Raw genomic sequence first — 25,605 nt, 5'->3', positions numbered from 1 at the left:
TTCTGTTGTATGGATATGCCACAGTTTGTCTACCCATTTACCTGTTGATGGACAGCTGGATTGTTAATTTTTGTTGTGAAAAATAAGGCTGAGATATTGCGCTACACTCATCAGAATGGCCAAACATAAAAGACTCCCCATACAAAATGTTGGCAAGGATGCAGAGGAAGCAGAACTCTTAAGACATTGCTGGTGAGAATACAGTTTGGCAGTTTCTTAAAAGTTATACATATAGTTGTATGGTGACAGACGGTAGCTACACTTGTGATGACCATCATGTATAGACTTGTCAATCACTATGCTGTGTACCTGAAACGTTCACATTTTGTGTCAACTATACTTCAATAAAAAATAATTTAAGGATTAAAAAAAGTTAAACATATACTGACCATATGGTTCAGCAATTCTACTCCTAAGTATATACTCCTGCAAAATGAAAACACGTTCATAAAAATTTGTATACTGATATGCATAAGATTAGTTTAAGGAATGTTTGTTTTGTATCTGCTTCTAATTCCTGTTGCCGAAGCTACAGAGTCAAAGAAGAGGAGAAAATTCGAGTCAACAAAAGGAGAGTCCAGAAGGGCATTCTATTTATATATTCTTGTTCTTAAAAATATGTTCAGGAGAGTTTCGTGTGGCAGAATGTGGGTCCCCATGTAATCTCTGGGCCACTGAAGAAATCTGACGTTGAAATTAAAGGCAGGATGTTTTGTTCAATACATGTTAGGACCCACAACCAAACATTTTGGACAAAATAATAGCACTGCATCCGAGTTACACCAAGAAACCTAAATTCCAGAAGGGATAAGAAGCAATATAAGAAACAAAGTATCATATACATGAATAGTTATAATACAGACGAGCAGGTTCAAGGGTACAACACCGAGATTCGACAACTCCACGTTCAGGTCTAGCTACCACCTGTCACCATGCAACGCTCTTAAAATAGCGCCAAGTTCCCTGCACTGTACCCGAACTCCCCGGACTCAGTCCTTCCGTAACTGGAAGGCCGTGCTCCCGCTCCCCTGCACCCATTTTGCCCATCCCCCAACCTCTCCCGCTGCGATTTCTTTCTTCCTTTAATCCTCTTCCGTTTTTTTTTTTCTACAACGGACTGCCTTTCTTTCCTCCAGTCTTTTCGCACAACTGTCCCTCCACCTGTTGCCGTGCGCCCTGTGCCGGCGGGCCGACTCTTCCCTAACCTCCACGCTGGGCGGGCAGGCCCTCCTCCCGCCTCCACCGCACTGGGGCTCTGAGCTCTTTAAGGGCGGAGCGGTACCTGGCCTGCACCCCAGAACCGCCCCTACGCGGCCACCACAGTACCCCCACGGCGCAGGGAGGACAGGAGCTCTCAGGTCATTCCGGCAGTGCAGCCATGCCAGCTCCTTTCCGCGGGGCGTCAGGGCTCGGCCCGAGGGAGGCTCTCGGAATCGCAGTCCTCCGCGCGGGAACTCCGTGTCCTACAGCCGTTCAGGCCGGGAACCTCCCACGGAAGTGTTGGGAACCGCAGTCGCTTCCGGTGAGGCTCCAGGTCTCGGGCTGTGGGCATGGTGCATTATGGGAGTCGTAGTTGAGGCCAGTGGTATTGGTCTCGAGGTGCCATTACCCCCCCTAAGGGGCGCTCCGGGAATCACAGCGTATGAGGGGCGCTCTCCTGCGCGCACCCGGAGGCCGCGGTGGGTCCTGGGAAGTGTAGTCGTCGGAGGCCCTCCGGCTCCGGCGCTGTGTGTGCAGGCGCGGGGCGTTCGGGCAGTCGTCTGTATGAGGGCCGCTCTCCTGCCCTCACGCGGAGGCCGCGATGGGTCCTGGGAAGTGTAGTTGTTTGAGGCCCGCCGGCACTGGCGCTGTGTGCGCAGGCGCGGGGCGCTCCCCCCTGCCCTCACCCGGAGGCCGCGGTGGGCCCTGGGAAGTGTAGTCGTCTGAGGCCCGCGGCCTGGTCAGGGGTCCGGTCCCAGAGGCTCTGGCAGGCGGAGTTTGCTCGAGGCTGGCGGCGGGGTCCCCGGACGCAGAGCCGAAAGGGTGGCTTGCGCTGGGCCCGAGGCAGGTAACGCGGCCCTCCCTGCCCGCGCCGGGCTCCCCTCCGGGTGGCCCGGACCGAGGGCTCCGTGTGCAGCGCGAGACCGCCTCGGCCACTTGGCCAGAGGCGCGGAGGAAGCGCGCCGTCCTGTGACCGCGTTAAGGGGGGAAGGGGCGGCGGGGGTGCGGGTCGGGTCCAGGCTTCCCGGGGCGCACGCCGTGGCTGGGGGGCGGAGGGGACCCTGGGGGGCGAAGACGGCCCGCGCGCTCAGGGCTTCGTTCTCTCCGCGCCAGCTCTGCCGTGTCCCTCGGCCCCGTTGTCCCCGGCCCCCGCCGTGAGCCATGCCTCAGGTAAGCTGCCCTTTCCCCCTCTTTGCGGATGCGTCTGCGGGCCGTGCGGCCGGAGGCTGGCTTTCTCCGGACCCCTCCCGCCGCTCGCGCGGACGGGCACGCGCGGACGGGCACGCGCGGACGGGCTCGCGCGGACGGGCACGCGCGGACGGGCACGCGCGAGGGGGCACGCGCAGCCGAGATCGCACGCGAGTGTTAGGGCAAGAAGGGGCGCCGGCGGTGCCGGGGCTTCCTCCTCTTCCCAGTGTTAGAACTGCTTAGTGTTTCTCGAGCCGGCTGCCCCTTTCTTCACCATATATATATATATATATTTTAAGATTTTATTTATTTGAGAGAGAGAGCGCATGAGAGGGGGAGGGTCCGAGGGAGAAGCAGGCTCCCCGCCGAGCAGGGGGCCCGAGGCGGGACTCGATCCCGGGACTCCAGGCCCATGAGCTGAGCCGAAGGCAGTCGCCCAACCGACCGAGCCACCAGGCGCCCCTTCACCATATGTTTATTAGGTGTCTACCTTCAGCGCCTGGACCAGCCGTGTCAGCATCACCGGAGAACTTCCTGGAAGTGTCTGTGCGTGAGCTCCAGGCCAGACCTTCTGAACCAGAAACTCCGGGTGTGCGGCCCAAGGCTGTATTTCAACAGCCACTTCCAAGTGATTCTAAGCATGACCCACCCTAAGTCTCGAGGATGCAACAGGAGCAAAACAAAATCGCTGGCAATTACGCTTCACAGACGTGGGGGATGAGAAGGCCAACCATTCTGCTTTAGTCCCCCTGTTTTTAGTGCCACTTCTCTACTTTGTGTCACATCTGTCTCCAAATCCAGATGCTCCCCAAGTTTTGCTGGGGAGTGCAGTTTCCATCTGTGCTGCAGAGTCCACTGTTTAGGAAGTAGCTTTTTTTTTTAAATTTTATTTATTTATTTGACAGAGAGACACAGCGAGAGAGGGGACACAAGCAGGGGGAGTGGGGGAGGGAGAAGCAGGCTTCCCGCGGAGCAGGGGGAGGGATGCAGGGCTTGAGCCCAGGAGTCCGGGATCATGACCTGAGCCAAAGGCAGACGCTTAATGACCAACTGAGCCACCCAGGCGCCCCAACACTTAAAACAATTTTTATTAATTTATTAATTTTTTTTTGTGAGAGAGGGAGGAAGGAGGGGCAGAGGGAGAATCTTTTTTTTTTTTTTTTTAAGATTTATTTATTTGAGAGAGAGAGAGATGGGTGGGGGGAGACTCGGAGAGAGAATCCTGAAGCAGAGTCCCCACTGAACGCAGAATCCAGGGGTCCATCCCAGGACTCCAAGATCATGACCTGAGCTGAAATCAAGAGTCAGCTGCTCAAGCGGCTGAGCCACCGAGGCGCCCCTAAAACAATTTTTTTTTAACTGTAAAATATAACTGCCATACATCTGGGGCTCTTATTAGTTTGGTACCTTCTAAAATTTTTCTTTTTTTTTTTTTTTTTAAGATTTTATTTATTTGACAGAGACACAGCGAGAGAGGAAACACAAGCAGGGGGAGGGGGAGAGGGAGAAGCAGGCCTCCTGAGGCGCAGGGAGCCTGATGCAGGGCTTGATCCTAGAACCCCGGGATCATGACCTGAGCCAAAGGCAGACGCTTAACGACTGAGCCACCCAGGTGCCCACCTTTTAAAATTTCTGTTCATGCTTAACGGTTATGTGGATTTTTAAGTCGGGCAAAACCAGGCTGCAAAGCAGGGGCTTATTGTTACTGAGAGGAAAAGCTTTCATTTCCATTCTGGGAAGTGTTACATTTCTTCCTTGGGTAGTCCTTAACACTTGACTGCTCATCTTCCTTGTTCTGTGACATTGCTTAAATTACCCCTCAGTTTCATAGCTGTTTCTTCTGGAATGGGGACAACTGTGACGCACTTGAGTGCATGCCCCTTTTCAAGGATGCTGCTGCTGTCTGCTATAGCCAGTTGTTACTGATGTAGTTTTTGAATGTAGGTGGGGTCCAGAGCTGACTGCGAGATGTCTTTGGTACAAAAAGGTGATTTTATAAAGCCCAGGACAGGACCCGTGGGCAGAAAGAGCTGCTGTATCGGGGCTGTGAGGGGTGACTGATTATATACATGGGAGTTGGGGGAAGTAAGGAAAAGGGAGGTTTTCAAAAGAACTTTCGTGGGGTACCTGGGTGGCTCAGTCGGCTGGGCGTCTGCCTTCGGCTTGGGTCATAGTCCTGGGGTCCTGGGTTCGAGCCCTACATCGAGCATGCTTCTCCCTCTCCTTCTGCGCTCTGCCTACTTGTGTTCTCTCTCTCTCCCCGTCAAATAAATAAATAAAATCTTAAAAAAAAAAAAGAATAGTAATTGACCTCACAGATCTTTAAAAAAAAACAACAACTTTCGAATGCCTAAGAGGACCAACAAGATACTGGAGGCATTGCCATTGTCAAGTTAAGGTTGTTTTTTCCTCTAGCAAGGCATTACTGATAAGACAATTGGGAGTTTCCTTCCAGAAGTTAGGTTGTTAAGAATGCTTTTTCTTGTAGACAGTAAGACATTTGTAAACTGAGGGAGACTCATGTCTTGCAGGACTTTAATCTCTATAAATAAACCATTTGTTTTTCCTTCCCTTAGCTTTAGAGGGACCGGGAGTGCTTGAGGAATGTTACACTGTAACCCACCTGGGAGTTAGGGGTGGGGGTTGCCAGCGTGTCAGCTTGTGCTTTGTCCTCAGCTTGCCTTCTGTTCCCGCATCAGTTACCAGGAAGAAGTTTTGCCAAATCATATCAAAATAGGGCTGCCATTAAGGAAAATATACATTATCTGTTAAATACAAAGGGATTGTCTTCACTATTCATTAAGTGTTGTAAGATTCTAAGAACTTTTACAACAAAAAGCCAGAAGTCCATGTTGTTCACACGTATAATTCTTTATCTTTCACAAAATTATAACTGATCTCAGGACAAACTGCGTTTATTTTTTCTGCTCTTCAATTACACAATAAAACAAAACAGGCTCTTACACTTACTGATTACTCAGAATTCTGAAAACTCCCATTGCTACTACTTGCATACACTGCTCTCCACGGTGGGACTCATTTCACTCGTTGATCAGGGCCTTCAGGAGCATGGGTGTTGGTTGTGCAGATATCTGTATGTCATTTCAGGGGTCAGTGACATTCAGAGATGTGGCCATTGACTTCTCCCAGGAGGAGTGGGAATGGCTCCAGCCTGCTCAGAGGGATTTGTACAGACATGTAATGTTGGAGAACTATGGCCACTTGGTCTCACTGGGTAAGTGTATTCCTCCTTCTCCTCTCAGTCAGAATTTGAACTTTAGGATGGCTTTGTGAATCCTGGTTTTCTGACTGAATGTTCCCAAGGGAGGTATGTTAGTTTTCTTTTTGTTTGTTTTTACTTTTTTTTTTTTAACAATTTTTATTTGTAAGTAATTTATACACCCAACGTGGGGCTCGAACTTAAAACCCGAGATGTATGCTCTACCGACTGAGCCAGCCAGGCACCCTTGTTTTTTACTTTTCAAGATGGATTATAATTTCCTAATCCTTAGACATCTCTCATATTTACATCTGGCATTTCTTTTTTTTTTTTTTTTAGTTTTATTTATTTATTTGACAGACAGCAAGAGAGGGAACACAAGCAGGGGGAGTGGGAGAGGGAGAAGCAGGCTTCCCGCAGAGCAGGGAGCCCGATGTGGGGCTCGATCCCAGGACCCCGGGATCACGACCTGAGCAGAAGGCAGACGCTTAATGACTGAGCCACCCAGGCGCCCCTACATCTGGCATTTCTTTTAATGGCCCCTCTTCTAGGGACTCAAGGACTGATAATTGAATTTATTTCATTTTCTGCAAGCAGGTTTTAACATTTCTAAGCCATATGTGGTTTCCCTATTGGAGCAAGGGAGAGAGCCCTGGCTGGTGAAAGGAGATGTGAGAAGAGATCCTTTTTCAGGTGAGTAAGTTAATAAGAACCTAACTAATCAATGAGAAAGCAATACTTTTTTATATGTTGGTTGTAAAGTCTTCCCTTAAAGATACCAGAGATATGGAATCTATGAAGTCTTGCCCATAGCTCCATAAGGAACCACTTCACATCCACCTACCAGTCTGGTTTCAATTCTCGTCTTATCCTTTCCCTACTTTCTCACAGACAGATGTGTTCTTTCTTTCCATTGTTAGCTCTGTCTGGGCTCTGAGTTTCATTTCTTTCTGACTTCTTTTCTTTCTTGAAATTGACCTGTGTTTGTTGCCTAAATTAAAAGGTATATATTTTTTCTGTAAACTCTTAATCTACTTAACCATCTTGGAAAGACTCATTCGTTACTTTTTGGTCAGTTGATGGGTTTATTCATTCACTCACACATTCTCTTATTATTTATTTAAAAGACTTTCTCAGGTGCTATAAAGAGTAGAAAGTATAAGAAAGTGTAATAACTATCAAAGAAGTTATAGCCTAGTGAGATAAAATAGGTCTGGAAATAACTTCATTATTACTTCCTCAAATAACTTCCTCAAATTTGCAGTTCAGCAATAAGGAAAAAGGAATTTCCAGTTGGGGTTTTAGGCCTACATAATTTGCATAGGGATAGTAGTAATAGAAACATAAAAGACAGGAAAAGGATCAGTTTTGGAGAAAAAGTGATGAATTTGTTTGAGATAAGCTTGGTGTAGGTAGAGGATGGTATTTCCAAGTGAATATTTGCAACAAGCTGTTGGAATATGTGATAGGAAAAGTTCCAGTTAGAGGTGCAGATGTGGGAATTGTAATATTAAGCAAAAATTGAAGCCATGAGATTGAGATGTTGGGTTGACATAGAATTGCTGGTAAAGCTCTTTAAAAATAAATGGCCATGCCCTACCCTGGAAGATTCTGACGTAGAAGATCTATGGAGCTTAAATTCTATATTTATGAAAAGTTGTACAAGTTCTTCAGTTGATTCGGAAGCCTCTAATGGCGGCATATGACCTGTCACTGGGATAGCTGGGGGAATGCTTACATGGACAGAGAAGCAGCAGCTTGGAAGGGCTGATGAAGGACCAGGGGCAGGTGCCAGGAAAACAGCTTCAGCCCTGAGGAGTGTGGTGGTGGTGAATCCCACATGCTACAGAGACTTTCAGGAGGGTATGGAAAGAACTGATGTGGGCCGAAGTCATGAGCTGGAGCAGGTGCAGGGAGATTTCTTCACTTAAGTAGGAGTTGAAGAAAAGTGTCCTCTTCTAAATCTTGTCAAAATAAAACTGATAGAACTATGTATAAGGGAAGTGAGGTAAAGGACATAGAAAAATTGTCTCTAATTCCACTACTTCATTCGTTCATTCATTCATTCTTTCATTCACTTTTTTTTTAAGTGATCTCTCTGCCCAGCCTGGGGCCTCGTACTCATGACACCGGGATCAAGAGTCACATGCTCTACCTACTGAACCAGCCGGGTGTCCCTCCACAACCTTAATATAGCTCTTCCAATTTTTGTGTGTTCATTCTAGTAGGCACCCCACCCCTTATTTTAACAGGAAGTGGGATTTATTGGTGGGCATGAATAAGGAGGGGGCAGTGCTAGGGTTCTCATGAGCACAGAGCCCACCATTTGTCCAGGGGGCCACGGTTAGGGATGTATTTGACCCCACAGACATTTGCGATGAACTGCTTTTCAGCCATCATGGCTTCAAATTCTTGTGCATTAAAGTGAGTAAAGACCCACTTCTTGGAGATGTGGATCTTCTGGCAGCCCCAGGGAACTTGGACTTGTCCCTGCATAGGGCCTCCGTCCACATGCTCCTTGTTCTGCACCTTGGTATGGATGGACATGATTTGGCCTATGTGGGCCCTGGCCACTGTGCCCTGAGGTTTTCCAAGGCCACCCCACATGCCTGTTTGGAGCCAAACTGGGGATAGCATGAGGTCAGACATGAATGTCCACCAGAAAGGGCTATGTCCAAGGTCCTGTAAGGCAACCCATATAAGCAACAGGCTGCATACACTACTGAGGAGGCCACTGTTTGCCACCGCTGCACATCAGACCCTCCATGGGGAGACAGCACGGTTGGCTTCACTGGCTGCAGTCCAGTACTTTTGTAGAAAGGTGAGATATCACCAGAAATAATGTATAAAACATAATGTACAGCTTAACAAATTATTGAAAGGTACCGATGTAACCACCACTTCAGGTCAGTAAGCAGAACACTGCCAGGTCCCTGCGAGCTCTCTGTGTGATCCCCCTTCCCCCACACAAAGGCAATCTTCTCTTTACTTTAATGGGAGTAACTTACCCTGCTGGTTACTTGACAAAGTAACTGTTGTTATTTGTCAACTGTTTGTGTTTCTGATCACTATAGTTTAGGTGTGTATGTTTGTGAACTTTATAAAGAGGGGTTCATAATTTATATATTGTGATTTGCTTCTCAAAATTACTTTTAAAATTTATGCATTTTGCATATTACTCTAGTAGTTTGTTTCATTGTACAAGTCAGTACTCCCCAATTTATCTCTTCTATTATTGAGGGCTTCTTGGGTTGTTTGCATTTTGGGGCTGTTACAACCAGTGTTACTGTTGTCCCTGCATCCTGGTACAGACTGGCCAGATTTCCTGTGGTATATATCTAGGACTGGAACTGCTGGGTCAGAGGACAATGTACCTCTTTCTTATTAGATAATGCCAAAGTGTCTTCCAGAGTGCTTTTACTGACTTACATTCTCACAAACACCGTAAGTGGGTTCTCCTCGCTCCCCATACTTACTAATGCCCAATAGAGTTAGGCATCATAATATTGACCTATCAGAAGAGTGTGCACTGGGAGCTTGCTGTGGTTTAAAATTGCATTTCTCTGATTACTGATGAGATTGAGCACCTTTCTGTATGTTTATTGGACATTTAGATATCCTCATTTGTGAAGTGCCTCTTGAAGATTTTTGCTCATTTATGTATTGGATTCTCTTTTTCTTATTGATTGGTAGATGTTATATATTTCAGATACAAATTCTTTGCTAATTATTTTCACTGCAAATATTTTCTCCCACATGCGGCATAATTTTCCCCTTAATGACCTCTTTTGATGAATGGAAATTCTTCATTTTAGTGTGGTCAGATTTACCAGTCTTTCCCTTTATAGTTGACCTGTTTAAGAAATTGTTCCCTACCAGGCGCCTGGGTGGCTCAGTTGTTAAATGTCTGCCTTCGGCTCAGGTCATGATCCCAGGGTCCTGGGATCGAGCCCTGCATCGGGCTCCCTGCTCAACGGGAAGCCTGCTTCTCCCTCTCCCTGTACTGTTCCCTCTGCTTGTGTTCCTGCTCTCACTATCTCTCTCTCTGTCAAATAAATAAATAAAATCTTTTTTTTTTTTTATTTGACAGAGAGAGACACAGTGAGAGAGGGAACACAAGCAGGGGGAGTGGGAGAGGGAGAAGCAGGCTCCCCACTGAGCAGGGAGCCCAGTGTGGGGCTCGATCACAGGACCCTGGGATCATGACCTGAGCCGAAGGCAGACGCCCAACGACTGAGCCACCCAGGCGCCCCTAAACAAAATCTTTAAAAAAAAAAAAAAATTGTTCCCTACCATGAGGTCATAATGAAGGCATTTTCCTATATTTTCTCTTTAAAAAGTCCAGTCATTTTGCCACTCACATTTAGATCCATTGTCCACTTTTAATTGATTTTTGTGTGTTGTGTGTTACTGGTCAGTTTTGATTTCTTCTGTGAGGAGATCCAGTTATCATGGCACTACATACTGACATGTCTGTTCTATCCTTGTTACAACGTCATAAGTTTGTCATAACTTAAATGTCCATATTTGTATATATTTCTGAGTTCTCTATTCTTTATTGCTCTCCTACCCTTGCATACATCTGTACAGCCTTAGTTATGGACTTAATGGATAACATTTTACTCTATTTACTTCATCCCATGCCCCCTTTTTTTGCTGAATAATTTAAAAGTAAATTACAGACATCTCAACGTTTCACTGAACAGTACTTCATCATGTGTAAATTATAGGGACATTTTCTACATGATCAAAATAGCATTTTTCATACCAAAATAACAGTTTTGTCAGTTTTGTTTCCGTTTTCACAGTTTCTAGTGTGGTATATAGGGTCAGATCTGTGCATGCACAACTCAGGGATGAGCTCAGGATTTCATACACAACTTTATGGGAGCACTTTCTTGAGCTCCGTCTGCTACCTTTGTGGCTCTCAGGGCCCCTCTTTTCAGGTCTTCTGGGTAGAAAGGCAGACCTTTAGTTTCCCCTCTGCTCTCTATTTCCTGCAACTGTGTCTGCCTCTGTAGCTAAGCAACAAGGAGACAGAGAGAAAAAGAAGTAAATGGGTATTATTCCTGTGCTGTAGGGAACATTGATTTTTCTTTTCTTTTTTAAGATTTTATTTATTTGAGAGAGCAGGCATGCCCCTGGGGGAGGGGCAGGGGGAGGGGGGAAGGGAGCCTGATGTGGGACTCGATCCCAGGATTCCGAGATCACAACTTGAACCAAAGGCAGATGCTTAACCAACTGAGCCACCCAGGTGTCCCAAGATGAGCAAATTTGAAGGGGAGGAGAAGATTATATCAATTTGTGACTTACTGACTTTTGGATCTTTGTGGGATGCTTGACTATATCAATTCATTAGGCAATTGAGTATCATACTCTGGAGCTTAACAAAGAGATCACTGTGCTTCTCAAATTTTAGTCATGTGGAGAGGTTTTTCTTTTTTTCTTTTTTTTTTAGATTTATTTATTTTAGAGAGTGTGTGCACATAAATGGGGAGGGGGAGAGGGAGAGGGAGAGGGAGAGAAATCCTCAAGCAGATTCCCCACTGAGCGCAGAGCCTGATGCAGGGCTCAGTCCCAGGACCCAGAGATCATGACTGAGCTGAAACCAAGAGCTGGCTGCTTACTGACAAGCCACCCAGGTGCCCCTAAAGATTTTATTTTATTTATTTTATTTATTTATTTTTTAAAAAGATTTTATTTATTTATTTGAGAGCACAATTTATTTGATAGAGGCAGAGAGGCAGACAGAGGGAGGAGAAGCACGCTCCCTGCCGAGCAGGGAGCCTGACGCGGGGCTCGATCCCAGAACCCTGGGATCATGACCTGAGCCGAAGGCAGCTGCCCAACTGACTGAGCCACCTGGGCGCCCCAAGATTTTATTTTTTATAAGTAATCTCTACACCCAACATGCAGGTCAAACTAACAATCCTGACATCATGAGTTGCATGCTCCACCGACTGAGCCAGCCAGGCAACCCATACTGTTGAATTTATTCTTAAGCAACTTTCCCTAGTTTCTTATAGATTATATTGCTTCTCTATAGGAATGCTAATGAATTTGTATATTATATCTCTGTCTTTATTGTACTAATAAAAATACCCGAAACCTTTCTAGATTGATTCTTCCCTGCAAATACAGTAATGATTTTTTTAAATTGATAAACTTTTTAAAAGCAGTTTTTGTTTCACAGCAAAATTGAGTGGGAAGTACAAAGAGTTCCTATGTACCCCAAGCCTCACCACAGCCTATCCCACTGTGGACATCCCACATCATAATATATTTGTCACAATTGATGAACCTAGATTGACACATCATTACCCAAAGTCCATAGTTTGCATTAGGTTTTGCTTTTTGTGTTCTATGTACATTCTGTGGGTTTTGGCAAATATATAATGAATGACATGTATCCACCATTATCGTATCATACAGAATAGTTTTACTGTCCTAAAAATCCTTCATACTCTGCCTCTCCCCTCTTACCCCTGATCTTTTTTTTTTTTTTTAGAATAACAAAAAATATTTTACTAAAACATAAGATTTACAGAAGTTTCCAGACAAGCCATACAAAATGGTCACAAGCTTTTTCTTGAAGGAAGGATTCTACACTTGACAGCAAGTCACAATGGTATTAGTGAGGGCTGTGATGTTTGTTTAATGTTCCCATTTTGGTTCAAACAATCAAGCTTGTCCATCTACAGCGTCTAAATAAAGTTAGACTTGGCTAGAGAGCATATTCTAAAGAACTGGTTAGCTGCTTTTAACCAATGCAATTAGATCACCATAAAAGGGGGGAAAGGAGCCCAAAAAATTAAAATAAAACTACCTCTCCCCCTCAAAAAAAGTAATAAAGAAAAACACCCACACCCCTGCAGCTAACCCTGACAACTACCTTCATTCACAGTGCTTTATACTCAAACCATGATGGGGAAATGAATAAAAGCAGAGAAGGGCCACTGCTTTTAAACGTTTCACAACAATCCGGATGGTACTTCTAGCCTCTGCTCATGCTTTACAACAGTGAATCAGGACAAGACATAGGTTTGCTAATGTGCATTTAATCACCAAAGGACTGAAGATGTCTGGGCTTTTATTCTGTAATGTTTCTAAGACTGTGTCCATTAAATGCAAACAAAAAAGGAAGAAGTCTTGGCAGAACAGGAGAACAGGAGAACTTGATGATCAGATCGATTTTAAATATTATTCATGGCATATAGCCTAGTCCATGCTCTAGCTGTTTCTATGGCTTGGGCTTCGTTGGTCTTCCACTGCTCCGCTACATCATTTGCTAATGGATCATCTGGATTGGGAGCACTTAACAAAGCCTGGATCGATAGCAGAACTGTGCGGATCTGCAGTGCTGGGGACCACTTATCTTTCAAAATATCTAAACATATTCTTCCCAACTTGTCTACATTAGGATGATAAATTTTGGTCATGAAACGTACTTTAGGGGCTGCCATCGGGTATTCTTCTGGTAGGAATAGTTCAAGCTTAAAAGTCCCTCCCTCAAAGGGGGAGTCCTGGGGGCCAGCAATGACCACATGAAAATAACGGGCGTTGCTCTCATCTGGTTCTGCTTTAATGCCAGGAACTGGTTCTGCCAGCAAACGCTGGGTTTCCTTGATAATCCTGCGGGGCAGCCCGGCCATCTTGTCAGATCCCGAGTTCGGCCTCTGGTCTCGACTCTTACCCCTGATCTTTTTATTGTCTCCCTTGTTTTGCCTTTTCCAGAATGTTATATAGTTGGAATCATACAGTAGTTACCCTTTTCAGATTGGCTCTTTCACTTAATATTGTGCATTTAAGGTTCCTTTATATCTTCCAATGGGTCAACAGCTTTTTTTTTTTTAATAGAAACTTTTTTTTTTTTTAAGATTTTATTTATCGAGAGCACAAGCAGGGGGAGCAGCAGAGGGAGAGGGAGAAGCAGGCTCTGCACTGAGCAGGGAGCCTCATGTGGGACTCGATCCCAGGACCCTGAGCCACCTATGCGCCCAACAGCTGTTTCTTTTTAGTGCTAAATAAAATTCTATTGTCTGGATGAACTACAGTTTACTTTTGCATTCTCCTACTGGAGGGTATCTTGGTTGCTTCCAAGTTTTGGCAGTTATAAAGAAAGCTGCTATAAACATCCATATGCAGGCTTTTGTGTGAGCATAAGTTTTGAATTAATTTGGGTAAATACCAAAGAGTGCAATTGTTGAACTGTGTGGTAAGAAAATGTTAGGAGACATCTAAACTGGGCACCTGGGTGGCTCAGTTGGTTAAGCATCTTCCTTCCGCTCAGGTCATGATCCTAGGGTCCTGGGATTGAGTCCTGCATCGGGCTCCCTCATCCGCTGGGACTCTGCTTCTCCTTCTGCCCATCCCCCACTTGTTCTCTCTTACTCTCTCTCAAGTAAATAAATAAATAAAATCTTTAAAAGAAACCGCCAAACTATTTTCCAAAGTGCTTCTACCATTTTAAATTCCCACCAGCAATGAATGATAATAGTTCCTATTTCTCTGCATCCTTGCCAGCATTTGATGGTGTTAGTGGATTGAATTTTGGCCATTCTAATAAGTGTGTAGTGGTATTTCATTTTAATTTAGAATTCTCTCATGACATGTAATGTTGAATATCTTTCCATATTCTTGCCATCTGTATATCTTCTTTGGTGACGTGTCTGTTCGGGTCTTTTGCCCATTTTTAAATTGTATTGTTCATTTTCTTAGTGTTGAGTTTTAAGAGTTCTTTGTATATTTTGGATATCAGATCTTAACAGATACGTCTTTTGCACATATTTTCTCCCAGTTTATGGCCTGTCTTCTCATTCTCTTGATGTTGGCTTTTGCAGAGCAGAGGTTTTTTATTTTAATAAGTCCAATTTATCAATTACTCTCCTGGATCATGACTTTGGTTGTTGTATCTAAAAAGTCATTGCCATACCTAAGGTCATCTAGGTTCCCCCTATGTTATCTTCTAGGAATTTTATAGTTTTCTGTTTTACGTTTAGGTCTATGATCATTTTGAGTTAATTTTAGTCAAGAGTGTAAGGTCTGTGTCTAAATTCATTTTTATGCATATGGATGCATAGTTGTTCTAGGACCATTTGTTGAAAAGATGTCTTTGCTCCTTTGTGTTGTCTTTGTTCCTTTGTCAAAGATCAGTTGAGTATAAGTATGCAACTCTATTTCTGAGCTCTCTACTCTATTCCATTGATCTACTTGTCTCGTCTTTCACCAGTACCACACTGTCTTCATTACTATAAGTTTATAGTGAGTCTTGAAGTCAGGTAGTGTCAGTCCTCTGGCTTTGTTCTTTTCCTTCAATATCCTGGTATTCTAGGTCTTTTGCTTCTTGATATAAACTTTAGAATCAGTTTGTTGAGATCTATAAAATTACTTTCTGGGATTTCATTGTATCTATAGATCTTGACAATATTGACAGAATTATCAAGACATCTTGACAATATTGAATCCTCCTATGAACATGGAATTTCTGTCTCTCCATTTAGTTCTTTCTTCATATCTTTGATCGCTTTTGTAGTTTTCCTCATATAAATCTGGTACATGTTTTGTTAGATTTATACCTAAGTAATTCCATTTTTTGTGTGCTAATGTAAGCAGTAATGTCTCAGTTTCAACCTCCATTTGTTCATTGCTTATATATGGGAAAGACTGACTTTTATACATTAATTTTATATCCTGCAATTTTGTTATAATCACTTATTCCAGTTTTTTGGCAAAATTTTTCAGATTCTCTGCATAGATAATAGTGTCATCTGCCAGTAGGAAGTTTTATTTCTTCCTTGCCAATCTGTATACCTTTTATTTACTTTTTTTCTCTTATTGCATTAGCTAAGAATTCCATTATAGCATTGAAAAGTAGTTCTGGGGCGCCTGGGTGGTTCAGTCATTAAGCGTCTGCCTTTGGCTCAGGTCATGATCCTAGGGTCCTGGGATCGAGCCCCGCATCGGGCTCCCTGTTCGGTGGGAAGCCTGCTTCTCCCTCTCCCACTCCCCCTGCTTCTCTCTCTGTAAAATAAATAAACAAAATCTTAAAAAAGAAAGTTCTGAGCAGCGCCTGGGTGGCTCAGTTGTTAGGCATCTGACTCTTGGTTTCAGCTCAAGTCTGATCTCAGGGTTGTGAGCTTGAGCCCTATGTCAGGCTCTGTGCTCAGTGCAGGAGTTGGCTTGAATTTCTCTCTCCCTCTGCCCCTCCCCCCTGCACTTTTTCTCTCTCACTGAAATAAATAAATAGGTCTTAAAAAAAAAAAGCAGTGCTGAGAAGGGACATCCTTGCAGTGTTCTTGGTTTTAGCAGGAGAGCTTCAAATTTCTCACCATTAATATGATGTTAGCTATAGGTTTTTTGATTTTTTTTTTTTAAGATTTTATTTATTTGACAGATAGACAGCACAAGCAGGCAGAGTGGCAGGTAGAGGGAGAGGGAGAAGCAGGCTCTCAGCCAAGCAGGGAGCGGACGTGGGGCTTGATCCCAGGACCCTGGAATCATGACCTGAGCCGAAGGCAGCCGCTTAACTGACTGAGCCACCCAGGTGCCCTAGGTTTTTTGATGTTCTTTACAACTTGAGGAAATTCCACTCTATTCCTAGTATGTTGAGTTTTTTCTTGAATGGATGTTGGATCTTGCAGGGCATGTCTACTGGTAATATGTTTCCTTAGTTTTTGTCTGAGAAAATCTTTATTTCTCCTTCACCTTTGAAGTATAGTTTTGCAGGGTACACGATTCTAGGTTGGTGGGTTTTTTTCTCTCAACTCTATACCACATTAAGTACTATCTCAATGATCTTAAGTAACATTGGTGATAGAGAATATTTGTTTTTTTTTTCTTCATAAGAAGAGAGTGAGTGCATCTAAAAGTCTTGCTTTGAGTATATTGCTGATTTGTCATAGGAACCCTTCTTTACATTAAGAACCGAATCCTTGTGGGCGCCTAGGTAGCTGAGTTGGTTAAGTGTCTGACTCTTGGTTTTGGTTAAGGTTGTCATCTCAGGGTCGTGAGATTGAGCCCTGTGTTGGGCTCCATGCCCAGTGTGGAGTCTGCTTGAGATTCTCTCTTCCTCTCCCTCTGCCCCTCCCTCCACTCACATATGCTCTCTCTAAAACAAATAAATCTTTAAAAGAAAAAAAAAAAGAATGAATCCTTGTATTCCTCTAGGCTTTTAGTAAGTATAAGTGCTAAGTTTATATCAGATCCATTTGACATTTACTAAAAAGAGTATGGGCATATAGGTGATAGAAGGAGGGGAGGTGACTTCGAGGGAATGAAGGGGGGTGAGGAATATATAATTAGCATTCTATTCATATTTTGAACCTGGTTTTCTTGGTTGTGCCTTTTAATTGCAGTGGTCTGTGAAACCATATGGCAGGTGGTATACTAAATCTTTGCAGTCAACCTCAGTTGCTTTTTCTAGTATCATTAAATATCTATGTTCACCTGATGTATCTTGCTGTATTTCCATTCTCAACTAATTTCTGCAGTGAAGCCTTTCTAGATGAAGCTTTTCTTTACCAATTCCAGTGGATTTTTAGTTCTCATTTCTGATCTCATAGTTTTTACTCTAAATATAATGAGCTTATCTTTTTTTTTAAGATTTTTTTATTTATTTGAGAGAGAGAATGAGAGAGACAGCACATGAGAGGGGGGAAGGGTCAGAGGGAGAAGCAGACTCCCCGCCGAGCAGGGAGCCCGATGTGGGACTCGACCCCGGGACTCCAGGACCATGACCCAGGCCGAAGGCCGTCGCCCAACCAGCTGAGCCACCAGGCGCCCGAGCTTATCTTGTTTCTTGTATCATTGTTTTCTTGTCTGTTCTCTTTATCTCCCTGTTTATGTTCTCAGCTCGTGAAGATAACTATTCCGTTTATATCCCCAGGGCTCTTACTGAGTTGCTCAGTAGATATGGAATTGGTTTATAGAAGAGCCAGGAAAGTAATTTAAGATTTTCCTTTATTGAGACCATTTTCTTAACTATTGTTTTACTGCCTCCCCACCCTAATCTTCCATTTTAATGTGCCTACCATATAGGTATAGATCCTGATTCTTTGTTCAGATACCTATTAAAGAAATAGGTCTGGGGCACCTGGGTGGCTCAGTTGGTTAAGTATTGGCCTTTGGCTCAGGTCATGATCTGCGCTCCTGGAATCAAGCCCAACGTTGGGCTCCATGCTCAGTGGGGAGCCTGCTTCTCCCTCTGCCCCCACCACCCCAGCTTGTGTGGAGGCATGCTCTCTCTCAAATAAATAAATAAAATCTTTTTTTAAAGATTTTATTTATTTATTTGAGAGAGAGAGAGAATGAGAGATAGAGAGCACGAGAGGGAAGAGGGTCAGAGGGAGAAGCAGACTCCCTGCTGAGCAGGGAGCCCGATGCGGGACTCGATCCCGGGACTCCAGGATCATGACCTGGGCCGAAGGCAGTCGCTTAACCAACTGAGCCACCCAGGCGCCCCAATAAATAAAATCTTGAAAAAAAAAGAGGTTTATATACTTTTTCCTAGAAGCTTAAGGTCAGTGATAATAAATAAAAGATAGCATTCCCCCATACAAAATAAATGTCAAAATGTGTTATAAAGAAAAATGAATTTTTTAGTGTTATTTGGAAATAATTTTAAACTTCCAGAAAACTTTCAAGAATAGTACAAAAATACCTATAAGCTCTTTATTCAAATTCACCTATTGCTAATATTTTGCCTCATTCATTTTATCATTTGGTGTATGATTTTTTTCTGAAAGATCAGAGAATAAATTGGATACATCATGGTGTTTTACCCCCATGTATTCCTAAGAATTAGGATATGAGTGAATATATTTCTTAAAAAGTCTTCATATTATTATACTGTTTTGTTCCCCCCAAAATGATAAAGTACCTTCCTAAAATGTAGCCTGGAGAAAATCAGGGCCGATGTTTGTTAAAAGCATCTGATAGGGTGCCTGGGTGGCTCAGTTGGTTAAGTGTACGACTCTTGGTTTTGGCTCAGGTCATGATCTCAGGGTTGTGAGATTAAGCTGTGGGTCAGGCTCCACACTCAGCAGTGAGTTTGCTTCAGATTTTCTCCCTCTCCCTTTACCCCTCCCGCTTGTGCACTCTTGCTCTCTAATAAATACACCTGGGGGGAAAAAAAAAGCATGTTATACCAAAGTTGAACTTCAGTTATCAATTTGGAAAGTAGAGTTAGAGTGAGGATCATAGACAGTCATTTTCATGGATACCTATTTAAAATAAGTCACTGTCAGGTGTTCCAAAGGCATTAAGTGAACAGAGTCTGAGGTCTTTGTGGGACCTGAGGGACATTTGTAGTTTATTAGCAGCATTATGAAATTGTCTTTTTCAAGTCCTTTTTGCCTCAGATAAAGTTTAAGTAGAGCTGAGAAAGACGAAAACGTATCCTTCCCAAGTATTTATCTTCCTGACCGTTTTTTTTTTAAGATTTTATTTATTTATTTGTCAGAGAGTGAAGAGTGAGTGAGCCTCAGCAGGGGGAAGGTCAGAGGGAGAAGCAGGCTCCCAAGGAGCAGGGAGCCCGATGCGGGGCGCGGTCCCAGGACCTGGGACCCTGGCCTGAGCCGAAGGCAGACGCCCAACGCCTGAGCCCCCTGGGCGTCCTCCTGTTTCTTCCCTCACCGTCAGTTACTTCTATTTAGTCTTCCCTTTTTACCGACATCCCTCTTCTGAATTTCTGGGCATACTGCTCAGATTTCAGTCTACATGAGAACTATGAAAGCCATGTAGTGTTGAGCTGTTTGTTTGCTTTATCTCTCATTGAAAAAGTGAGGAGTGGCTTTACTATCAATACAGGGAAAAAAAAATTTGCTTTGTTTTTTTATTTTCAGAGTCAAATGGTGAGATCAAAGAGTTTTCTCCAAAAAATGTCACATATGAAGACAGCTCATCCCAGTATTTGGTAGTGGAAAGAATTCTAAACCAAGACCCTGAATATTCCAGTTTTAAAGGAGGCTGGAAATGCGAGGAAGATACCCAGATGCAAGGAAATCAGGGATGTATCAGGCAAGTGACAGTCTCTCATCAAGGAGCCCTGTCTCAGCATATGAGTATCAATACCGTGGAGAGGCCCTATGGATGTCATGAATGTGGAAAAACTTTCAGTCGGCGCTTTTCCCTTGTGTTACACCAGAGAACTCATACTGGAGAGAAACCATACGTATGTAAGGAATGTGGCAAAACCTTTAGCCAGATCTCAAACCTTGTGAAACATCAGATGATACATACTGGAAAGAAACCCCATGAGTGTAAGGACTGTAATAAAACATTCAGTTACCTCTCATTCCTTATTGAACACCAGAGAACACATACTGGGGAGAAACCTTATGAATGTACTGAATGTGGAAAGGCCTTTAGCCGTGCCTCAAACCTCACGCGACATCAGAGAATTCACATAGGAAAGAAACAGTATATTTGTAGGAAATGTGGGAAAGCCTTTAGCAGTGGCTCAGAACTTATTCGCCACCAGATTACACATACTGGAGAGAAACCTTATGAATGCATTGAATGTGGGAAGGCATTTCGCCGTTCTTCACACCTTACTCGGCATCAGAGCATCCATACTACCAAAACCCCCTACGAATGTAATGAATGTAGGAAAGCCTTCCGTTGCCACTCATTCCTCATTAAACACCAGAGAATTCATGCTGGAGAAAAGCTCTATGAGTGTGATGAATGTGGTAAGGTTTTCACATGGCATGCATCCCTTATGCAACATATGAAAATTCATACTGGAGAAAAGCCCTATGCGTGTACTGAATGTGATAAAACCTTTAGTCGGAGCTTTTCCCTCATTCTACATCAGATAACTCACACTGGGGAGAAACCCTATGTATGTAAGGTATGCAATAAGTCCTTCAGCTGGAGCTCAAACCTTGCCAAACATCAGAGAACACACACCCTAGAGAACCCCTATGAATATGAAAATTCGTTTAGTTATCACTCATTCCTTACTGAGCACAAAGGAATTCGCACCACAGAGAAAACCTAACAACATATGGATAAAAAAACAAAACAAAACAGTTAATGCCTTACTTTGGACTCCTGGAAAGAAGCCTTAAGTGAGTATGTTGAATGTGAAGAAGGTGGGTCATACTTGATTCAATATCCGGAAAATAATAACCCAGGAATATGATGGGAAGCCATTAGTAGCTGCACATTCTTTTTGTTACATCAGAAGATGAAATCAGTGCTGAGAAGACTTCATCCGGTAGGGTTCTCTCACTTGACGTTTGTAAATTCCCACCAGGGAAGGACACGCGGCCGATAAATGTGAGAAAGCTTTTATTTAGAAATTGGCCCCAATTCTGCATCTGTCAGCTCAAACAGGACAGAGTGTGTGGGCAAGAGTGCACTTTTTCGTGGACATCAGAAAATTCCTAATGAAACAAAGTCATGCAAATGCAGTGATTTGGCAATGTCCTTGTGTACCATGCAATATTTATTAAGTTTGAAAATACTCTTCTAAAGAGAAAAAGCAGTTTATAAATGAACTGAATAGAGGGTTTTCTGCTTTATTTCAGAACTGCAGAATTATACTGGGAAGAAAACTACTAAAGGAGTGTAAGGAGTGTGGCAAAATCTTAAAAGAGTTCTGAGAAGTCCTACTGGAGGGAATTTGTGGGAGTTTTTTTGGGGGGGTTATTTTTGTTTTAAAGCAAACTCAGAAAAGAAAGCTATGAATAAATGTTTTTAGTTAATTTGGTACTTGCAGAGTTTTTTCCACAGCATGTGTTGTTCTGAAAATGCAAATACCACAGTATTGACATCAGCAGTGAAGACTAGTGTGCGTTTGTAGAAACATACATGGTTACAGAAACATTTTTAGTATCTTAATGGCTTTAACTTTGAGATAGAGTATAGATTTAAGGATATGCTAACTCATGTTTATCCTTGAATATGACTAGACCTGTCTTGGCCTGAAGTAAATGTAGATAAGGTATGTCGCAGGAAAATGCCAAGGTGGTTTTCCTCTTTTGATCCACTTACAGTGGGAACATTCCTTTTGTAAGCATGTTTGTCAAAATAAACCAGATGATGTTTTTACTCTCCATGTACACCTTGCCCATTTCTAAATGTCCCAGTTGAAAGTTTATCTTATCTTGGAAGCATCTGTCTGCCTCCTTTTAAGAACTGAGCTTGCATTTAGGATAAGTAATACACAGTTTAGTACTTGAATAAGTGCCTCATTTAAGTATATTTCATGTATGGGTAAATCTTCTTTCACCAAGTGAGAGGCTGGCAGTTTTCTTTCCTATTTACTATGGTGTAACACATATAACTGTTGCCTAATAATTTTCTCAAAGCCTCAATCTCTACCAGAACAGCTCCGTTGTACAAACCCTTCTTTTCCTGCAGTGCAGCAGGGCATTATTACTTTTCCTAGCCCCGTGTGGGGAGTCTTTGTTGGACAAAAATGTATTTATCATTTCAGAGGTTTATAACATTCAGGGATGTGGCCATAGACTTCCTCTTGCGAGAAATGGGGCTGATTGGACCCTGACCAGAAGAATTTATATAGGAATCTAATGATTTGGAACTATGGGAACCTCATCTGAGATGACCATTCCTCCAAATTCAAAACCTGAATTTAGGTATCTTTGCTTTCTCTTTTAGGAAAAGGGGGTGGGCTTTAAATTGCCTGCCTGAATTCCTACTCCAGGTTCTTGAGGAAATGAATTAAAATTGATAGAAGTGGGAAGTGGCTTGCATTCTTCCTTGAATGCTCTGCCCCTCCCTGCCACTTGTGCTCTCTTATTTTGAGGGGGGAGGAGAGAGAGAGAGAGAGAGAGAGAGAGAGAGAGAGAGCGAGCATGAGCAGGGGGAGGGGCAGAAGAGAGGGAGAAGCAGGTTCCTTGCTGAGTGGAGAGCCTGATGTGCCAGGATCCTGAGATCATGACTCGAGTCAAAGACAGATGCTTAACTGACTGAGCCACCCAGGTGCCCCTAGATTCTCCTCCTCTGTATTAAGAAATCAGGTCTGGATCTAGGAAAGACCATAATCTTTTGAAGTATCTATTTTCTCCCTTTTATAAGCAGGACTCTATTTCTAAATCAAATGTGACCCTTACTGGAGCAAGGAAGAGTCAAAGAATGATGGACAAAAGATGACAAGAGGCCTATGATCGGGTAAGTGGGGGGTGGGCAATCAGGCAGGGAGTGCCAATGCATGGAATAGTCCAGCTTACCAAATTGAATCATTTTCTCAAAAATAGTAACTTTCCTTTAAAATTCCCGTTATGCAACAGCATTCTGAACTATGTAACTCATCCTAAAGGTACTCTCATTAAGTTGTGGTTAAGATACTTCAGAAAATAAGAACTATGCTTTTATTTACTTGAGAGAAATTCATGCACATGTGAGCAGGGGGAGGGGCAGAGGGAGAGAGAATCTCAAGCAGACGCACAACACGGGGCTTGATCCCATGACCTGAGCAGAAATCAGGATTGGGCCGCTTAACTCACTGAGCCATCATAGTACCCGTGCTATTATTTTTATTTATTTATTTATTTTTGTTTCCGTGTAATGTTGTGACCCTGGAGGAGTAAGTCCTCAGGTTTATTTATTTTATTAAAAAAAATTTTTTTTTAAAGATTTTATTTATTTGACAGGGAGAGACAACAGCGAGAGAGGGAACACAAGCAGGGGGAGTGGGAGAGGGAGAAGCAGGCTTCCCGCTGAGCAGGGAGCCCGATGCGGGGCTCGATCCCAGAACCCTGGGATCATGACCTGAGCCGAAAGCAGACGCTTAACCGACTGAGCCACCCAGGCGCCCCACCCGTGCTATTATTTTTAATTAAAGTAAATACAGATAATTTCTAGATTATACAATAAGATATCAAGAGACTTCCTACTGAAAAAAGAAAATGGGGCGCCTGGGTGGCTCAGTCGGTTAAGCGACTGCCTTCGGCTCGGGTCATGGTCCTGGAGTCCCCAGATCGAGTCCCGCATCGGGCTCCCTGCTGAGCGGGGAGTCTGCTTCTCCCTTGGACCCTCCTCCCTCTCATGCTCTCTCTCTCATTCTCTCAAATAAATAAATAAATACTTAAAAAAAAAGAAAATGAATAGCTTGTGGGCATTTTCATTATATATTTGTCATATCAAGAAGGTGCTGGCAAGGTTCACAGTTGCTTTCTTTCACTGAATTTTAGCACACAAATCTGTTACATCTTTCCATATTTAACAATGATTTTTCATAAACTGTAATGCTTTCCAGAGGTAGGAGAAAAGTAAAAAGAAAGTTGCCTGCTTTTCTTTTTTAAGATTTTATTTATTTAATGAGAGAGAGTGAGAGAGCACAAGCAGGGGGAGAGGCAGAGGGAGAGGGAGAAGCTGACTGAGTCATCCAGTCCCCCTTAAAGTTGCTTTTTTTTTTTTAATTTTATTTACTTTTGAGAGAGAGAGAGAGAATGACAGAGAGCATGAGAGAGGGGAGGGTCAGAGGGAGAAGCAGACTCCCCGCTGAGCAGGCCTGTTTTTTAAGATGAAATTCTGTAACAATAGCCAGACACACTAAGATATAAAAGCAAACAGCAGGAGAAAAACATGTATTATGTTACACTTTAAATCACTTGTGGAACACAGTATTGTTTCAGTTCCTGTTTGTATTGTTGAGACAAGAACCATCTCTGTACATGTGAAGGGGTAGGCATCCTGCTTGAACATTATGAACTATGTAGAGTATAAGATGTTTGTATCTCAGGGCGCCTGGGTGGCTCAGTCAGTTAAGTGTCTGCCTTGGGCTCAGGTCATGATCTCGGGGTCCTGGGATCGAGCCCTGTGTCAGGCTCCCTGCTCAGCGGGGAGTCTGCTTCTCCCTCTGCCAACCCCACTCCCTGCTCATGCTCTCTCTCACTTGCTGTCTCTATCAATAAAATCTTAAAAAAAGATGTTTGTATCTCACACAATTTTATTATGTTTGCATGTGTAAAATTTAGTGAAACATGCTCAGGAATGCAACCACTATTTCAAGTGAGACTGGTACCATATTTTCATTAGTTTGCTGTCATTTATTCAATTATCCATACATTGTGAAAGCATCATACTCCCAATGAAGAGGTCTGTCCTTGAAAAAAGAACACAACACATGGTGTTTTTCTGGAATATGACTCCATATATTTTTTCTGCATGAAACCTTCCTTAATTGAGTTGACCTTCAGAATAATAATCTTGCATACAATCAGTCTGAGTGTACAGCTGAATGGCTCTCAGCATCTGGCACACTTACATGCAGCTGTCATGCAGTTGTGTCTGTCTAATCTGGTAGCAAAAGTTTTTATTGCTCTCTCTTCATGTGAATGCAATGTTGTTAGTATGAGGTTGGGTTTAACTGCTACTTATAACGTCTTCAAAAAGTCTACTTCCAAATAGGATGTGAATTGTGGCAGCAACCAGATACAATACAAAAATCCTATTTTAAAAGGCATCATTGAGTTGTGGAAGCAATGATGACTAGATGGACCAAAATTCCAGAGAGAAATCACAAGAGTTTTTGTGGTCAGTTGAAGTTGAAATGGCAGATTAGGAACTTGAGAATCTTCAAATGCATAGCTGGTTCCCTCCCCTGGGACATTTGCTGAATTTAGGGCTGTGCAGGAGGCTGGAGAGCCAAAATAAAAGCTTCCAAAAGAGTGTCTGCAGTGTCTTTGGTGCTTAGGAATGAAAAACACACTCGAGAAGGTGGCTGCCCAAGATAAATGGCCAGTCTCCCGCCAAGCTGTCTATCAAAGTTTGAAGCTGCATGGGGTAGGAGGGTAAGGAGATTAGAACTACCAAGCCCTCTGATTTAAAAGCTTCAGGAAAGGGGCGCCTGGATGGCTCAGTCATTAAGTGTCTGCCTTCAGCTCAGATCATGATCCCAGGGTCCTGGGATCGAGCCCCGCATCAGACTCCCTGCTCTGCGGGGAGCCTGCTTCTCCCTCTCCCACTCCCCCTGCTTGTGTTCCCTTTCTCGCTGTCTCTGTCAAATAAATAAATCTTAAAAAAAA

At 43.4% G+C, this 25,605-nt stretch overlaps 2 protein-coding genes and 1 non-coding gene across 4 annotated transcripts; 1 reads left to right on the top strand and 2 right to left on the bottom strand.

The window, feature by feature from the left end:
- The first annotated feature begins 1,492 nt into the window (after nucleotides 1-1,492).
- Nucleotides 1,493-21,665, top strand: ZNF140 (zinc finger protein 140). Of its 2 annotated transcripts, XM_073890309.1 has the most exons (4): nucleotides 1,493-2,370; nucleotides 5,497-5,623; nucleotides 6,203-6,301; nucleotides 19,450-21,665. In XM_073890309.1, the coding sequence occupies exons 1-4, from the start codon at nucleotides 2,362-2,364 to the stop codon at nucleotides 20,607-20,609; spliced, it is 1,395 nt and encodes a 464-aa protein (XP_073746410.1). In that variant the 5' UTR covers nucleotides 1,493-2,361; the 3' UTR covers nucleotides 20,610-21,665. The 2 variants fall into 2 exon arrangements, with proteins under 2 accessions (XP_073746410.1, XP_025717388.1); XM_025861603.2 differs by lacking the exon at nucleotides 1,493-2,370 and having other exon boundaries at nucleotides 2,893-5,623; nucleotides 6,206-6,301.
- Nucleotides 8,275-8,409, bottom strand: LOC112815613 (small nucleolar RNA SNORA70). The gene has a single exon (XR_003206027.1). It is a non-coding gene; the product is annotated as a small nucleolar RNA SNORA70 (small nucleolar RNA).
- Nucleotides 12,647-13,290, bottom strand: LOC112815583 (ubiquitin-conjugating enzyme E2 N). The gene has a single exon (XM_025861617.2). The coding sequence runs from the start codon at nucleotides 13,258-13,260 to the stop codon at nucleotides 12,802-12,804; it is 459 nt and encodes a 152-aa protein (XP_025717402.1). The 5' UTR covers nucleotides 13,261-13,290; the 3' UTR covers nucleotides 12,647-12,801.
- Nucleotides 21,666-25,605: the final 3,940 nt, after the last annotated feature.

Source organism: Callorhinus ursinus, unplaced genomic scaffold (assembly GCF_003265705.2).
Source record: "Callorhinus ursinus isolate GAN/ISIS: 27379988/994484 unplaced genomic scaffold, GSC_fseal_2.0 scaffold137, whole genome shotgun sequence".
In the NCBI taxonomy this organism is placed as follows: Eukaryota; Metazoa; Chordata; class Mammalia; order Carnivora; family Otariidae; genus Callorhinus; species Callorhinus ursinus.
This window is presented reverse-complemented; position numbering and strand designations above follow the sequence as displayed.

Bases quoted from the DNA above. Each gene is read 5' to 3' on its own strand.
- ZNF140 (XM_025861603.2), top strand. From the start codon at position 5,458: ATGGGTGTTGGTTGTGCAGATATCTGTATGTCATTTCAGGGGTCAGTG. The intron at 5,624-6,205 runs GTAAGTGTATTC...TTCTGCAAGCAG, and splicing joins TGGCCACTTGGTCTCACTGG to GTTTTAACATTTCTAAGCCA. The intron at 6,302-19,449 runs GTGAGTAAGTTA...TTTTATTTTCAG, and splicing joins GAGAAGAGATCCTTTTTCAG to AGTCAAATGGTGAGATCAAA.
- LOC112815583 (XM_025861617.2), bottom strand. From the start codon at position 13,260: ATGGCCGGGCTGCCCCGCAGGATTATCAAGGAAACCCAGCGTTTGCTG.